This window comes from Callithrix jacchus, chromosome 6 (assembly GCF_049354715.1).
Source record: "Callithrix jacchus isolate 240 chromosome 6, calJac240_pri, whole genome shotgun sequence".
NCBI lineage: Eukaryota > Metazoa > Chordata > Mammalia > Primates > Cebidae > Callithrix > Callithrix jacchus.
In genome coordinates this window covers 148800532-148818748 of record NC_133507.1, presented here as the reverse complement: position 1 = coordinate 148818748, position 18217 = coordinate 148800532, and the positions used below count along the sequence as shown (strand labels likewise).

The window sequence follows — 18217 nt, the reverse complement described above, 5'->3', positions numbered from 1 at the left end:
CTCTAGTCTCAGCTACTTGGAAGGCTGAGGAGGGAGGATTGCTTGAGCCCTGGAGGTCGAGGCTGCAGTGAGCCAAGACTGCACCACTGCACACTAGCCTGGGCCTCGAAGTGAGGTGAAGCTTTGTATCAAAATAATAATAATAATGATAATTTTTTTTAAAAAAGGAAAAGGCTCTATCAAATATCCTTATAACCAGAAATCCCAATTATAAGCCTACTTTTCCACTACCTTGATAAATATCATTGGATCAGTCTTTCACCTATAAATCAAGAATGACACCCAGCACTTTGGGAGGCCAAGGTGGGTGGATCACCTGAGGTTGGTAGTTCGAAACCAGCCTGGCCAACATGGTGAAACCCAGTCTCTATTAAAAAATACAAAAAAATTAGTTGGATGTGGTGGTGTGTGCCTGTAATCCCAGCTACTCAGGAGGCTGAGGCATGAGAATTGCCCGAACGTAAAAGGCAGAGGTTGCAGTGAGCTGAGATGGTACCACTGGTCTCCAGCCTGGGTGACAGAGTGAGAGACTCCATCTCAAAAAAGAAAGAAAAGAAAAGCACTACCTTATCATCTAAATTAGACATTTGGTAAGAAAGCATCTCCATACATAATTATTTGAAATACGATTTTAATAAATGTCAGATTGTATGGAACCCTATATATACTATACAAAAATTTCTTTTCTTTTTTTTTGAAACAAGGTCTCACTCTGCTGCCCAGGCTAGAGTGCAGTGATGTGCTCTTGGCTCACTGTAGCCTCCATTCTGCTTAAGTGATCCTCCGACCTCAGCCTCTTGAGTAGCTGGGACTATAGGCACATGCCACCATGCCCAGCTAATTTTTAAATTTTTGATAGAGAGGTCTCATTATATTACCCAGGTTGATCTTGAACGCCCTGGCCTCCTAAAGTGCTGAGTCCAACTGTGAGTCACCACGCCCAGCCTGATTTTCTTTTTCCTTCTTCACAATTTCATATATAGATTTATTCTTACCATAGATCTCAGCAGCCTCAGCATGCAATTCTCTCCTTTTCTTATTAAGTTGAGAACTTCTGCTTTTTCACTTAAAGAATGCACTTATGGCTTTTCTTTTCTTTTTTGTATGCTTTCTTCAGCTCATGTGTTTATTTTATTTATTATTTTATTTACTTTTTTATTTTTAAAACAAACACAAATTTATTTAGTTTTTAAAATTTTTTATTTATTTATTTTTTTAATTGCATTTTAGGTTTTGGGGCACATGTGCAGAACATGCAAGATAGTTGCATAGGTATACACATGGCAGTGTGTTTTGCTGCTTTCCTCCCCTTCACCCACATTTGGCATTTCTCCCCAGGCTATCCCTGGGGTCTATTGGGGGAAATATGGGAGGGACTTATGGCTTTTCTTTGGCATATCCCAAAGGTCAACATTACAAGTCTTGCGTTTGGGACCATTGATAAATAAAATAAGAGCTATTTGAACACAAGCATTGCAATACTGAGACAGTCACTCTGATAACCCAGGGGGTACTCAGTGACCTGTGGGCAGGGAGCATAGACAGTGTGTATCTGCTGGAAAAAGGGATGATTCACGCCCCAGTGGGATACCACAGAACGGTGGGAGATTTCATCATGCTACTCAGAACAGCACACGATTTAAAACCTATGAAAAGTTTATTTCTGAAATTTTCTACTGAATATTTTGGAACCCATTGACTACAGGTGACTAAAACCTCAAATAGCAAAACAGGAGATAAGAGAGGACTACTGTATTTCTAAATACCAAACTGGAAATGACCAAAATGTTCAATAAGAGGACATTACTTACATAACTTATGGTATCAATCTATAATAAAGTTCTTTATGGACTTTTAAAAATTATATTTAGAAAAATGAATTACACACAAAAAATTTTCACCAGCCTATTGTTAGGAGAAAAAAGCAGAGTGGAAAAAAAATATCTGGAAGGAAATAGACCAAAATGTTAACAGTAATCCTCTTTGGGTAATATGATTATAAATAGTTTTAATTTTTGTTTCTTTTTGTACTTGTAGACGTTTTCCAAATTTTGTACAACACATATAACTTTTTTTAAAGCCAGCAAGCAAACTCTTTAGCTTTCTCAATATCATACATAAACAAACAGCATAAAATTATCCTATCATTCTGGTTCAACAAAGAAAATAAATAACTTGCCTTGTTGCCTTGGGTCACTCCAGAGAAACTTCGTCATATGATACAAAGAAAGAATATTGTAGATTTTTCGACTTCCCACTTGTGGAACTTTTTTTTCCTTGAGAAGGTCATGTAACAACAAAAATATCCCGGTGGGAAAAAAAAATCCAATGACCTGACTGTTTTGTCTACATTACAGCAAATCTCCCAATGTTTCTAAATACACTTGAACTCATGTTTAAACACAGGGATCACTTCTCTAAGAAACCAGTTTGGAGAGACAATTTAATTAACAAACATGGCTCATAAAGATTAAAAATGGAAAATTCCTAACTTAGCCTAAAACTACTGCTAGAAAAATAAAAGATTTTTGTATGGCTTTGTTTCAAATCACTCTGAAGGTTACAAACTTTCAAGTCATTGATACCAAAATTCCGAGAATATAAACTATTCTTCAAATATACATGCATGGGCAAAATTCATTAATACCAAAATTTCGAGAATATAAACTATTCTTCAAATATACATACGTGGGCAGATTTACATGTACACACTCATATCACACACATACAATACCAACCATGGTATGTGGAAATATTTATTTTTATACACTAGGAAGAGTCAAGAATTTTTGATAGTCAGATATTGTATGTACCAAGCACTAGAAGTGGGGTGGAGTTTTAACCTATATGTACATAAATGATTATCAAATTAATGGTGCCAAATCAATTAACTGGGACAGACTGGGCAATTGCCATGTTGATCTAGACTGGCTCTCTTCCCCTCCTCTTCTTCTGAGGAGCTCCTCACTTCTTCCATGTCCTTAACTGAATTTCATCTTTCTCTGTGTTAAAGTCCTTTCTGGCCTAGTCCTGTGTCAGCTGGGATAAGGGCTCTTTGGCCTCGCTTGGTATTCTTGCTCTGGGCTTCACAGCCACATTTGGCAAATTCACACCCATCCCAATGAGATTGAGGAGAGAGGGGCAGAGATATGTCTGCAGGAATGAAAGCAGAATGTTTCCATCACACCATTTTGTATGTGGGCTCATCCCCGAACCACACTGTGAATTCATTACCAATGTCTTGGGAATAGCACAAAAACACTGCATTGTATCTCTTTTACTAAAATTTGATTCGTTAAATGTAAACATTAAAATTATACCATAGACAGCCATATAGAGGCCTATGGACTTATTGTACCCTATTCCTCCAGCAACACTCAATCCTCAGTTAGCATAACCACGACAGACCTGCCTCCTCTGTGGTACCCTGACTCCCCGCGTCCCATCCCCCACCTCATCTGGAGCAAAACACTCAGCATATTCCTTCAGGGCCAGGAGTTCCCTTTGTGATCAGTAAATAAACTCAGCTTTTAAAATTTCATGTTATTTGTTTATTTCGAAAGCTCTGTTGGTCGTGGTTTTTTTATTTTATTTTTTGAGATGGAGTCTCACTCCGTTGCCCAAGCTGGAGTGCAGCGGTATGATCTTGGTTCACTGTAAGTTTCGACACCCAGGTTCAAGCAATTTTCCTGCCTCAGCCTCCTGAGTAGCTGGGACCACAGGTGTGTATCACCAAGCTCAGCTAATTTTGTACTTTTAGTAGAGACAGGGTTTCACCATTTTGGTAAGGCTAGTCTCAAACTCCTGACCTCAGGTGATCTGCCCACCTTGGCCTCTGAAAGTGCTGGAATTGTAGGCGTAAGCCACCGCCTCTGGCCTGGTTTTGTTATTTGACAACCCAGGAGTGGTAAAATCGGAAGTTTCTAGCCTCTCTCCACTTCTGAGAGGCCCTGTCTGGGACCACATCCCTCTGGGCTTCACAAGGTTGTCACCATGTCCAGCCTCAGTCTGCTTCCCTGACCACTGCTAAAAAGTCTCCTCCATCACCACATCCCATCCTCCCCTGCAGCACCACAATCTGATGTTACACATTTGTTGGTTTACTGGGCTGCCGCTTTCTCTCTCCATCATGGCTGGGGATTCAGTCTGTTTTGTTTACCAGTGAGTCTCCAGTACCTAGCCCAGTGCCTATGTCTTCTATTCTAGCGTGTGGCATTGAATAGCAATGATAATAAAATAATAGTTGCTAAGCCGGGCACAGTGGCTCATGCCTGTTATCCAAGCACTTTGGGAGGCCAAGGCGGGCAGATCACTTCAAGTCAGGAGTTCGAGATCAGCCTGGCCAACATGGTGAGACCCCATCTCTACTAAAAATACAAAAATTAGCCAGGCATAGTGACAGGTGCCTGTAATCCCAGCTACCTGGGAGGCTGAGGTAGGAGGATTGCTTGTACCTGGGAGGTGGAGGTAGCAGTGAGCCAAGATCTTGCCATTGCACTCTAGCCTGGGTGACAGAGCAAGACTCCATCTCAAAATAATGATTAATAATAACAATAGTCTCTAGACTATAAAAGCTGGATATGTATTCTGTACCAGACACTATAGGAAGCACTTTATCTGCTATAAATACATAGTCATCATTTTCAGATACAAAAATTAGCTGGGCTTCATATGGCTATAGGTGCTTGATAATGTGGCTCATCTGAATTCAGATGTTCTGGAAGTAAGTACAAAATACACACCAGATCTTGAAGACTTAATAGGAAAAAAAGAGTTTGTAAAAGATCTCATTAATATTTGCAATAGTAATTATACATCAAAACAATATTACAGATGTGTTGGTATAAATAAAACATTAAAATTAATTTCATCCATCTCTATTTTTTTTTTTGAGACAGAGTCTTGCTCTGTTGCCAGGTGCCAGGCTGGAGTGCAGTGGCGCAATCTCAACTCACTGCAATCTCCGCCTCCTGAGTTCAAGCAATTCTCCTGCCTCAGCCGCCTGAGTAGCTAGGACTACAGGTGCACGCCACCATGCCCAGCCAATTTTTGTATGTTTTAGTAGAGACGGGGTTTTACCATGTTGGCCAGGATGGTCTTGATCTCTTGACCTTGTGATCAGCCTGCCTTGGCCTCCCAAAGTGCTGGGATTACAGGCATGAGCCACTGCATCCGGCCCCCATCTGTATTTTTTAATGTGGCTACTAGAAAATTTCAAATTAAAGATGACATATGAAGCTTGTAGTCATGGCTCACATCATGTTTCTATTGTACAGCATGGACACAGATGTTTACCTGGAGTTTTGTAGGTGTGTGAAGTGGAAAATGATAGCACTAATTTAATTTAGTCTTTGTTAGAGAAATGGCTCTGAAACCAGAGGCCATAATCAGCATTTACATGAAGAACACCTGGAAGAATGGACAGCCTGACACAGCTGCTTTGAGAAAACCAGAGCCAGGGACTACATTTTGGGAGATCAACGTGGAACCCGGAGTAAGGTGTTTTCTTACCAGATTTGTACTTATTTCATCACCATAAAGTGAAGCTTCTGTCTGATCCTTTTTGCTAAGAAGAGCGAAGAGTTTTCTGTTGTATTGAAAGATTTTTATTAATAGTTCCTAATTCCCACTGATGTCTAACACTGAGAGGTTTTATTATAGAAATTACATTAAAACTAACGTTTTAGACGGTGATTGTTACAGGTTAAGTTTACTCTTTGAGCTTTTCCTGCTTCATTTAGTAGCTTTGCTTTAACCCGTTTTTTCAGTTAAAGAGCTTTAAGGCCTTCTTTCTGTTTGTAATAAATCTTGAGACAAGGGATAGAATGTTACACACTGAAAGTTTCTATCCCTCTAAATTCCTAGTTTGAATCTGTAAGCCTAAGGCAACGGTCTTTGGAAGTGGGGCCTTTGAAGGTAATTAGGCTTAGATGATGTCAGAAGGGTGAAGTCTTCATGAAGAGATTTGTGCCTTTATCAGAAGAAAGCAGGCCAGGTGCAGTGGCTCACGCCTGTAATCCCAACACTTCGGGAGGCCAAGGCGGGCAGACCACCTGAGGTCAGGAGTTCGAGGCTAGCCTGGCCAAAATGATGAAATCCCAACTCTACTAAAAATAGAAAATTAGCTGGGCGTGGCGGCACATGTCTGTAATCCCAGCTACACGGGAGGCTGAGGCAGGAGAATCACTTGAACCTGTGTGGTGGAGGTTTCAGTGAACCGAGATCGTGCCACTGCACTCTGGCCTGCGACAGAGCAAGACTCTATCTCAAAAAAACGAAGAAACCAGGCAGTAGCTCTCTGTCTCTCTCCCCGTCTTCACAACTACCATGTGAAGCTACAGTGAGAAGTCAGCAGTCTGCAAGCCAGAAGGAAGACCCTTACCAGCACCCAGGCATTTTGTTACTGTAGGTAGCTAGTCAGGCATGAGCAGGGCAGGAGAAGGCCCCGCCTCATCAGGAATCTCAGGCAACTATCATATGATGGCCAGGTGGTTGTTGAACAGTCTTTGTAAATAATAATTGGTTGCAGCCAGTGCCAGGGAAAGGCAGTCTCCCAAGAAATAAAAAACACCTGAAAGTGGTGAGCAGCATCTCCCTGATAAGATCTCAGGAGTTGGAAGAGTGGGCTCAAGCATGCACATTAAGAGGCAATATGGCTGAGTTTAACTACTAAATGACCTTCCACAGACATTCCACCAGTAAGGGAAGAACGCCTCAAATGGACATGCATACAACTCCAGTAAACACACTGCGCATGCTCCCCTCTGAAGCGCTGGCAGGCCACTGCGCATGCGGACAGCCCGCCCCAAGGGGAGAATGAGAAGACAAGGGACTCAAGACCCCGGAAGTATGTCAAGGTATGAAACCCTAAGTTAAAGGTGAAACCAGGCACTTGCCTTTCAAGTTGCCTGCCTGGCCCTCTTCCAAGTGTACTTTCTTTCATTCCTGCTGTAAAGCTTTCTGATAAACTTTCACTCCTGCTCTAAAACTTGCCTTGGTCTCTCCTTCTGCCTTCTGCCTCTCAACTGAATTCTTTCTTCTGAGCAGGCAAGAATCGAGGTTGCTGCAGACCCACACGGATTCACTACCAGTAAGAATTTGGGACCCTGATCTTGGACGTTCCAGCCTCCAGAACTGTGAGAAATAAATGGCTGTTTAAGCCATTCTATCTATGGTATTTTGTCATGGCAGCTCTAGCCAACAGCTTCATTCCACAAAGCAAAGCACATGTGGATTTTGTTCCATCATATACATCAGTTATTTAAGATCTCAACTTTCCTGTTTAGAGGCATCAGCAAACATACGGCCATAGTGCATATGTCTTAGGTGGACTCTCACAGGCACCCACTCCTGTGTTAGCTACATTCATACCCTGAGCATGGCACTAGGAATTTACATATGCTATCTCACAGTGTGTGAATCTATATACGTAAAGTTCAGAACAGGCAGAACCAAAATACAGCACTTGGAATAAGTATTTAGATGACAAAGATATTTTAAAAAGCAAGGAAATGATGATTAGAAGTCAGATTCTGGTTTCTTTCAGGGAAAGGAAAGGGGACTGTGGCTGAGAGAGATATAAGGGTGACTTCCGGGTGCTGTCAGTGTGCTGTTCCTTGACCCTAATGGTCTTTATGTTGGTATTCAGCTAATAAGCCATTAAATGCTACATTTCTTAATGTACTTTTCCATATTTGTGCCACATTTAATAATAGGATATGTTTTATGAAGAGATATTATGACTAGATTTTGACCCACAGGAATCCAAGGATGGTTAAATATTTTAAAAATAAATTAATTTGTTACCTTGACTGCTTAACAATATATGATTTTCTTAAAATAGATGCAGATGAAATAAATGATAACATTAACATCCAGTCATTAAGTAGAACAATGACAGTAATGTTAGGGAGTGAAACACCCTAACCTGATAAGGAGAATTATTAAAACACTACAGAAAAAAATCATACTTAATAAAATGTTAGAAATATTTCCTCTAACTTTAGTAATGAGAAAAAATATATATACGATTACTGCTTTTATTTAGCATTACACTGAAGTGCTGGTGGTATGGTTTGGCTGTGTCCCCACCCAAATCTCATCTTGAATTGTGGCTCCCATAATTCCCATGTGTTCTGGGAGGGATTTGGTGGGAAGTAATTGAATCATGGGGGTGGTTTCTTGTGATATGAATTAATCTCATGAGATCTGATGTTTTTGTAAAGGGTTTCCCCTTTCACTTGGCTGTCTTTCTCTCTTGCCTGGCACCATGTAAGATATTCCTTGTTCTGCGATGATTGTGAGGCCTCCCTAGCCATGTGAAACTGTGAGTCCATTAGGCCTCTTTTTTTTTTTTTTTTAATAAATTACCGAGTCTCTGGTATGTCATTATCAGCAGCATGAAAACAGACTAATACAGCTGGTCAGCACAGTAAAACAAGGAAAAAAAGACAGAGATTACAAAGGAAGAAAAAATAATTCACTGACAATGTGACTAGTTACATTAAAAAATCTAAGAGTATCTACAAACTGTTAGAAGTAATAAGAAAATTCAATAAGATTGCTTGACTCAACATCAAAAAGTAAGAATCAGTAGCATTTCTGGGTACCACCCATGTGTTTATACTTCAACAACTAATAGTTAACCTATATGTTCAATGCAGTGCCAGTTAACATCCCACAGAAATCTTTCATGGACCTTTCAGGTGCAGATGCTAAAATTCAGCCAGAAGAGCAAAGAGGAAAGAATACTTGTCATAAATTTAAAGAATAATAATGACAGGGATAACTGTTCTAATTGTCCTACCACATATAGATTTAATATAAAGATAGCGATCAAAAACAGAGTGGTATTGGTGGAGGGACAAAAAAAAAAAATTGGACCAATGGAATAGAGAACTTACAAATAGACCCACATATGAATGGGTACGTGGGATACATGTTTGCAGCTAGAACACTGCAAAACAAAGAAGGAAAGAATATACTATTTGATTTAAAATGTTGGGGCAATTTGTCATCTTCATGGAAATAGATAAAACTAGATCTCATAAGTAGAAAATAATTTCAGGATTAAGAAATCTAAATGTAAAAGAGTTAAACTATGAAACTTTTTTTTTAATGTAGAAGAACATTCTTATAATCCTAGGAAAGGAAAAGAAATTTGACAAGGTACAAAAGACAAAATGTCAAAAAGAAAAAGGTAGGTTTGAGATTATAGTGAAAACAGTATTATGCATTAAAGCACCAGTAACTCAAAGATGAACCAAAGCCTGGAATAAAATACTTGCTATACACTTTAATGACAAAAGTTTTATATCTAAATATATAAATAACTTCCAATTAGCAACAAAAAAGGCACAGTTCACTAGGTAAACAGGCAGAAAGTTGTATTACGCAGTTCACACTGAGGGAAATATAAACGGCCAGTTAAAATACGAAAAAGTTTACAAACTCACTAGTCAAAACAAGATCTTATTTCACACCATTAACATCTAAGCACACCAAGCTTTGCCAAACATATAGGGAAATAGGCACTCTGTACACTGTTGGCACAACCCTTTTGCAGATGAACTTGTCAATTCCTAATATATTTCAAATATGGTTTCTTTATGAACCACTTAGGAATTCAAACTCTAGTTGTCACAATGGTGCATATAGCAAAATACACATTGCAACTATATAAAATGAAAATATAAAGACAAGCTTACTTTGTTTAGGGGAATGGAAAAATAAACCATACTTTATATAAGTGGATGCTATGCAGCAGCTATTACTACAAATACATCACATCTACATGTATCAGCATGGATAAAATCCAAAAACACAATATGGAATGATAAAAAGCAAGCTCCAATGGATATGTATAATGTGAAACTATTTATTACCTGTGAAAGACCATAAAACAGTAATACTTATTTTTTATGGAGAACACACACACACACACACACACACAAAGTATAAAATTGTGCAGGGGAATTACGTACATAAACTTTCGGGGATGAAAGAGGGAGTAAAGAATGTGTGTATGACTTTCTGTATTCTGATTTTTTTCCTAAAGGAAGAAGTCAGAGAGCAAACAAGTCAAAGTATATTAATACTTGCCTAATCTCAGGGGTAGATAAGTTGCTCTCTGTTCCATTATTTTTTGTTTTCAAATTTAACTGAAAGTGTTTAAATTTGAAAATGAAATCTGGTGAGAAAGCATCCTCCCCAAATGCAGGTGTTTTTCAGCTTTGATATTTGCTTCTCATATTGCTGCCCTGTCTGGAAAGCTAAAGCAAAAAGAAGGATAAACCATGATATCTTAATGTGTGAACCTCACCTCATCCAGAAACAAAAAATGGGGCTTTCTATACCTCCACTCCCAGATCTATTGCCTGAGACAACAGCAAATGCCTCCCTTCTCAAGTGGGTGAGCTGAGCCCTGACAGCTATAAAACCTGGGGATGCACTGGGCAGCTGGCCTAGAACTGGATGCCTGTGCAAAGCAGCAGAGGTATTTCATTCTGGGCACATCAGTACAAATTGTGTGGGTGGACAGTTCCACCCTGACTAAACAAACTTAGCATGTAGAGTCAACACCACTGCGATTTCCCCATTTTGAGAAATGCTAAAGTAAAACTGAAAAAATATAGAATGAAACATGTCCTTAACTAGAGTATTACAAAAATAATAAAATATAATGGCTCCAAAGTTACATTTAGCTCTCACTTAGACATTGTTTGGCCACACTATGTTTTTATAAAGTTTTGTCTTAGTTGCTAATATTTAGAATGAGAGAAGTTTCTAATAAAAACTGGATTCCCAACTTCTCTCTTGAAGTGATGCTGGCACAATTGTACTTGAATTCTAGCATGCTAACAACTAGTTGGCTCTGAAGATTGTCTCTTACCCCATCGCCTCACTCATCACTTCACCTGCTGGCCCCATTGGGGTTTCAACTCTCTCATGTTACAGATGAGAAAACTGAGGCTCAGAATGGTCAGCAGTCTTGCCCAACAGCAGTTTCTCTGTGAAGGGAGCCATGTTGATGCCCATCACCTGATTATCAGTTAACGTTGTGATGCCTTTTTCTACAAGATGAAGGCACATTTCATTATTCTAATGGCATATTTTCTCTATAACCCAGTAGGTACACTGGAAATGATACTCCTGAAAACTTTTTAATGAAAGACTTACTTCAAGTGCTGAGAAAAACAATACAAATGTATTAATTTCAGCAGGAAGTCACCAAGATTTGGCCAAACTCAAAACAGAAAAGTTTACATGTAAAAATAATAAAGGAATATAACAACAGAATTGAAAATGGTATGATTAGAGTTTGCATGGTCCCCAAGCATTACTTTTTCAGGTTGATCCTTACACAAGTACAGTGCTTCCACCCCTTTCCCAATCTCATTCCTCTTGTTCTAAATTCAGAAACATGGGCAAACCCTGCTCTGGAGCTCTTCCCCACAACATACATTTTCTTTAGGATTTTGTTTTTGAATTTTTTTTTATTCCTAGTTAAAGCTGGTAGATAATACCCACTGACTTGCGTGACTCTCATCTATCATGTCCAGCAGTATTTAAATACTGGGAATTCCTAATTTTAAATGCTGAGAATTCCTAATCCATGCAAAGTGCGTTTTTGTTAGAACCAGCTATGTGAAGATTACATGGATTACAAATGTTCTTTAGAATGTGAAACAGCGAGTAACCTAAATGTAAACTGATAGGGAAATGGTTCAGTTAACTTTGGTATATTGTGAAAAACTTTGCAACAAAGCAAAAAGAAAAACAGGAAAATCTTAAATACTGACATGGACCAGTCCACAGGTTTCAAAGGAATATAGCATGGTATCATTTATGTTAAAAAGCCAACAAAAACATACATAGCTTGTGGATTCATATAAGTGTGTGTAAATGCATGGAAAATGTTTGGAAAAAAACCAAAGTGGTGAAGTGGGTACCTCTTGGAAGTCAGGGAAATGGGGAGAAGTGTGGGGGTGGTCAGAGAGGGCTTTTAGTTTCACCTACAATGTCTGCAATTATAGGTGATAGCAATTTAAATAAGAAAAACTTATATGTGACCCTAGGTTCTAAAATTCTTTTCATGTAACACATAAATACTTCTGTGACCATTAATTTCCAATCACAATCTCAATTATAAAATTTGTAAAAACATCTCATCCTTGGAAATGAAATTTACTGTCCCACGTTATCACCCACATCAACTTTTTGAAGGGCAAAAATAAAGCATCTGAAAAGTTAAAGTTCACTTTTACAAGGTAAAATCAAGTCAGTCAACTCTAGGAGGCACAATCCTTTCAAGGACATTCGCTTTCTCTTTAATGGCAAAGAATAAGAAATACCGGGTGGATTTAAATAAATCCAATTTCACTTAACTTCCAAGTTAACAATCAAATCAAAGTGACAGATTGCTTAATTGATTCTAACCTGAGTTCTATTTGTAAGGTGCTTTTAATTTTTCAGCGAGTGCATTTGCTTTTCCCAACAATAGCAAAGGAACACTGGAGGGCAAGTTTTGCAAGGAAGAAACTGAACCCCAGAGAGGTCAGAGTTTAGTGCGAGGTCCCAGCTAGGAAGTGGCGGCTGGGACTCCCTGCAGGTGTCTCCTGCCAGCCCCCTGTGCTCTCAGCCAAGCTGCTTGCTTTGATTCACCAGTGTGACACCCTGCATCTCCACATCCGGTGTTCTCACGTATCATCCTTGGCGATTATCTCTGTGTCTATTTTTTAATTTACTGACCTCTGGAGGCCTGTCCCCGCCATCCCTGACCCCTAGGCACTGATCAAGCCCCCTCCTCGCCTCTTCCCCAGCCCAGCGCATTCCACCTGTTCCCGGGCATCACCGCTTGCTCTTCCCGCTGCCTGTCCCGGGACCTGCGTGGAGCCCACAGCCCCGCCACCAGCTCTGTAGCAGTTCCACGACCGCGGGTGGGGCCAGCGTATCCCCCGGACGCGGGGAGGGGGGATGGAAGTGCGGGGATGGGGGGTCGCGCAGCCCCCACTCACCTTGCCGGCCGCGCTCGCCGCCGCCAGAAGCACCAGCAGGAGCGGCAGCAGGAGCACCTGCGGCCTGAGCGCCATCCGGGGGCTCACGGTGGGCGCACTCTCAGAGCCCCAGCGAGTCCGGGGACCCACAGGCTCTCAGGTCACAGCGTCTCCTGCGTAGCGCGGTTCCGGGAGCCGGGGCTGGAGAGCTCGCCTAGCCACTCGGCCGGGGCGGGTTTTGTAGGGCTCGGTCGCGCGGTCCGTCCCTCCCCACTCAGGCTTTTTGGTTGTGGCTCCAAGGGAGGGAAGACGTGGCTTAGGTCCCGCCCTCGTACCCCCCCTCCCTCCCAACTTACCAGGCAGTGTCCCTTGTACCCGGGCATCGTGCCCAGGAGGCGAGAGAAAGGGCTGGGCGCCTGCGGGGCAGGTGGGCGCGGACCCAGGGTAAGGGGTTAAGGAGGTGATGCTCCCAGGGTCCCGGGCCGAGGCGGGGAAGTGGGGTGCGGATCGGAGGTGGGGAGTTTGGGGTGTGCGGTGGGGAGGTGACTGCTCAGGGTGGAGGGAGTGGCCAGCGGCCCAGCCCAGATTAAGCGGGAGGCGCGGCGGGCGTCTGCACTCGGGAGGCCCCGCTTGCTTCCCGCGCCCGCGGCGGTGCCACTGTCCGCCTTCCCCGCCTCCAGCCCGCCTCCAACTTGCGGCCGCCGGGCTTGGCGGCGAAAGCGCCGCGAAGAGGCAGCGGGGCGCGGGTGGATTGGGGCCGGAGGTGCGCGTCCCGTGGGCGGGCGAGGCTGCAGCACCCGGCGCTGCGGGCGTCCCCCCCAGGTAAGGCGCCCATAGGCGGGGCAACCGCTGTCCCGGGGCCCCAGCACCTGCCTGGGAGGGGCAGTGGAGGGAGCGTGGCATTCAAGGGGTGGTGGCGGGCCCGGCTGGGGAGTTGTGGCCCGGGGGTCACCAGAGGAGAGCTCGTCTGGCTCCCGGGTTTGTCTGCCTGGGCTTTAACTGGGTGCTGTGTGTTTTGATTAATTTGGAGGCTCGAGTTACCGGCCTGGCAGTCGGGGCACTCCAAAATGCCAAGAGAAAGAGGCAGCTGAGGAGAAAGAGAAAGCCCATCCTATTCTCCGTTGAGTTGAACTGCTTTTCAGGCCAAGTCTTATCTGCGGAAATGCAGGGCAAAACAAGACCCAGCTCTCATCAGGGTGCGCCCTTCCTGGGGGTGGCCTGGGATGCCAATGCGCGGTGCCTGGCTTGTCAGGGCACCGTCCTCCAGCAGGCTCTCGCCGTTTCCTGTCCCAGGGAACCGCACTGGCTCTGATAAAACATTTAGACCTCTTCTCAGAAAATGTGAAATGCATAAAATATAATCAAACCAGAATCAGTTTTATTGGAATGCAATTATGGAAGTTCTCAAGTCGTGATATAGTAACATAGGTGCATCATCATTATTGCGAATAGCTAGATTTAACAGCAGGCCGATAAAGCAACTGTAATATCAAAGTGGTGACGGCTGCAAATGGCATTTTAGATAATAGCCCAGACTGAAATGTGACATGAAAATACCACGGGGTGCAAACTATCGAGAACTGCCAATACTACTGTGGTCTGTTGCCTATGCCCATAAAGAAAGGACATGTTGAACTTCTGAGATATGTAACTGAAAATAAAGATGCAAGTTTTTTTCCTATTCGAGTTTTCTATACAGATCACCTGAATTCCATCCTCAGGTTAAGGATCTTTGCCTTGGAACAGTGTTGCTGATATTGGCTGTGATTGGTTTCAGATACCAAGTGCGATCTATGCAGTTGGTCACTGATTGTAGGGAATCGCTTGCAGTTAAAATTGGGGACTATTGGTATCTTAGACCTTTGTAGCCATGCAGATAGGCAACACCCTAACAGTAAATGAAGACATTCCTCCTGTTCCTTTTATTTGGATTATAGCATGAATCTTAGTCTTCTGTCTTTTATGCCAGTGATTCTCAACTGCGGTTGTGCATTAGAATCCCTTCAGGAGCATCAAAAAAATGCTGATACCCAGACCATTCCAAACCAATTTTATCAGACTCTCTAGTCGTTTTAAAATTTCCTGTAGATTCTCATGCACAATCAAGTTTGAGAGCCCCTCTTTTCACACACATGTGAAAATTTCATGCACACGTTGAGTTAGGGTCTTAGTAGAATAATAAAAAGCACATATGTTAAACTCTAATTCATTACAACATAGGAACACTGCGGAGTTTATGACCATATCACAGATGTTGCAATATGGTATGCAGTAGCTTCTTTGCATTGGTAGGGAAGGTCCTTTTGGAAACTTCTGCCATTCTTGTGGAATGAAACAGCAGGTGTTCTGTCGATCAAGTGACAGTGTCCAAGAGTTCTGAGAGTCACATGATAGTCTTTCACAAACTGACAATACTTCATTTTAAACAGTACAAACAAAACAATCTCGATGCTAATGTTAAATGTTTCTTCTCTTTGCCGAATTCCAGAAGATTCCTCAATTTGAATTTTAATTGCTTTTTCCTGAAACCAACTCATTTTGTTGGAGGACTAGTGTTGGTTTTATCAACTTTGGAACAGGAGGTAGCAGTCAACTGCGAGTCATTTCTGATCCAGAAACAGAGCCAGAAAGAAACTTGTGATGCAACTACAGCAAGAAAGGGGGAGTGCTGAAGAGCTTGACCTCTGGAGTAGACTCTGGAGTTTTGAATGCTTTCCATACTTACTAGTGTGACCTAAGCTCCCTGGGTTGGAGTTTTCCCTTCTATAAAATAGACATACTCACAGTACCCACCTCAGGGAGTTGTTGGAATCTAATAAGCTAGCAAAAACCCTTCTGCGGGATCTTCACATGATAGTCATATAGTGAAATTTGATTCTTCTTTTGTACAAAGGAAAACAGGTGGCCCTGATGAGAAATGGTGGCACGTGGTAGTGATGCTCTTCTGAGCTCAGTACTCAACGCTGGGAGGCAAGCACAGCCCGTGAGCTCCCTTGAGGTTAGTATACTTCCAAGGCCTCTAGAACCTTGCCTTGGCATCCCTTGAGACCAGAGTTGGCATCCCTGGGAGCTTGCTGGAAATGCAGAGTCTCAGGTCCCACTGGATCCACTGAATTAGATCCCACATTCACCAAGATCGCCAGGTGATTCATATGCACCTGGTACTTGAAACCCTGGGAAGCTGCTTATCTAAAAGCCACATTTAACCACCCATTCCCCACCTGCCACCTTTAGAGCAATCTTTGAAAGGCTCACCAGGTGGTGTTAATTAACCAGAAGTCTTGATTTTAAAAATATCGCCTTTAGGTCAAGAGAATTGATTTTTAACAGTTGGTTCTTTAAATGTAAAATAGCGAGAGGAAAGGAGGATGGGTCTTTTTGTACATTCCAAGGACACAGAGATCTCTGTTTTTTACTTTGATGCCATATAGGGGTTTTAAACAAGATGAGTGGTCACTGCCTTTCATAAGTCTTATATAATTATTTTTGCCTCCTTTTTGTAATCACAGTATCATATCCGTTTTCTACACAATGTTTAAATAGTTGTATCTGCTTCACTGCATTTCAGTGTAAGCCCCATTAGGGCAGGAGCCATTTTTGTGTTTTTTACTGATGTTGAGTGAATAAGTGAGGCTGGTACTATTTGCTGAATGAATTAATAAGTGCACAAATGAAGTCGAATGGCTTTTCAAATTCACCCAGCATTCACACGTAGTCTGTTTTCTTCCTAAGTTCATGATCTACCTCTAGTCTTCATTGCAGAGGGAAGTGCCTCTGCTTTTGATAAAATATAAAATACACCTCTTATACTGCCCATAGCTGCTTCATTCATCTTGTTTTATTTCATCTCCCCTCTTAGTCATCCTTTTTCTTTTAGGAACTTTCTCTTTTCAACACATCTGAAACAATTAGCCTCTTAGGTGCTTTTAGAATCTGAGTGATTACCAACTCATTTCAGTTCTTGCCATTGCATCTCTGGACTCCTTTTCTGCTTCTCTAAGTTCATGGCTCCTGCCTTGCACTATTGGATTATGGTAGCCATCTAAGCTGGTTTTCTGTCCTGCAAGCTTTATACTCTTAAACTGACCTTCTATGTAATTATCAGAGTTAACAATTAAAATTGCACATTGTGCTAGCAAGGACAGGTGACTTTAGGGGCAATTACAAACAATCCCCCCAATCCAGAGGCTTATCATCATGGGAGCTTTCCCATTATATACACTACGTGTTTATCACAGGACATGGGGAGGTGGGAGTGGGATGGGGGAGCTCTGGTTCTCGTAGCCACTCAGGGACCTCCTGGAAATTCCCTTTCAACGTCTTCTCTATTCACCTCAGAAGGGGAAGTGAATGTGCTAGACTAAAACTACACTGCAAGCTTCCTCCTGGATGTGACACAGGCTACTGCTATTCACATTTCACTGGCCAAATGGATCACATGATCATGCTTCATTCTGTAAGGGGCAGGGAAATGAAATCTACCACATGCCTTGAAAGCATGGGAAACAGGTGGCAAATATCAGTAATACCCATCACACACATCGTGCTATTCGTTTGTTTCAAAGCTTCCAGAAGTTCCCCTTTGCCTTCACAACTGAATTCACATTTGTTGGAATAGGATAGTGTGGTCTCAAATCAACTTTTTTGTTTTATCTCTTTTGTCATCCCAAGCTTTTTATGATTTCTCTGGTTCACTATATAGACTTCCTCACCTTGCACCTTCGTCATTGCTCTTCCCTCTGCTTGCAGGGACCTTCTTCTTGGTCTGTCTGCTGCAATTACCTGTGCTTTAAGATCTAGGTCAAAAATTAGAGAGTATGGTCCCTGTGAAGACCTTTGTCCAGACCTTTATTATATAGCACAGAAATACTGTCTGGTGATTTATTGTTCTGCATTACAAAGCCTTTGACGGCAGGTACATTAGGTGTATTAGTCTGTTATCACACTGCTATGAAGAATTACCTGAGACTGGGTAATTTATAAAGACAAGAGGTTTAACTGACTCACAATTCCGCATGGCTGGGGAGGCCTCAGGAAACTTACAATTATGGTGGAAGGCACCTCTTCACAGGGCGGCAGGGGAGTGAATGAGCGGAGCCAAGGGGGAAGCCCCTTATAAAACTATCAGATCTCATAAGAACTCAATCATTATCATGAGAACAGCATGGGGAAAACCATCCCATGACACATGGGGATTATGGGATTACAACTCCAGATGAGAT

The 18217-nt window shown here is 42.0% G+C and overlaps 1 protein-coding gene and 1 long non-coding RNA gene across 7 annotated transcripts in view; one reads left to right on the top strand and one right to left on the bottom strand.

The window, feature by feature from the left end:
* Positions 1-7183, top strand: part of LOC144576721 (uncharacterized) — a 152494-nt gene extending 145311 nt beyond the window's left edge. Inside the window, exons 4-5 of the long non-coding RNA XR_013519134.1 lie at positions 6688-6857; positions 7048-7183. This is a non-coding gene — a long non-coding RNA (uncharacterized LOC144576721). The remainder of the gene's footprint in view (positions 1-6687; positions 6858-7047) is intronic.
* The window catches only part of COL4A3 (collagen type IV alpha 3 chain), a 148241-nt gene extending 134713 nt beyond the window's left edge, over positions 1-13528 (bottom strand). For 4 of the 6 annotated variants that reach the window (XM_078328702.1, XM_008999619.5, XM_008999616.5 and 1 more), the window contains exon 1: positions 13017-13207. Coding sequence is in view for 3 of the 6 variants with exons in the window: in XM_008999616.5 (XP_008997864.3) it covers positions 13017-13091 (75 nt within the window). In the remaining 3 variants the exon portion in view is untranslated. Of the gene's footprint in view, positions 1-13016; positions 13208-13351 lie in introns of those variants that run through there. The other 2 variants (XM_078328701.1, XM_078328700.1) reach the window with 1 other exon arrangement.
* Positions 13529-18217: the final 4689 nt, after the last annotated feature.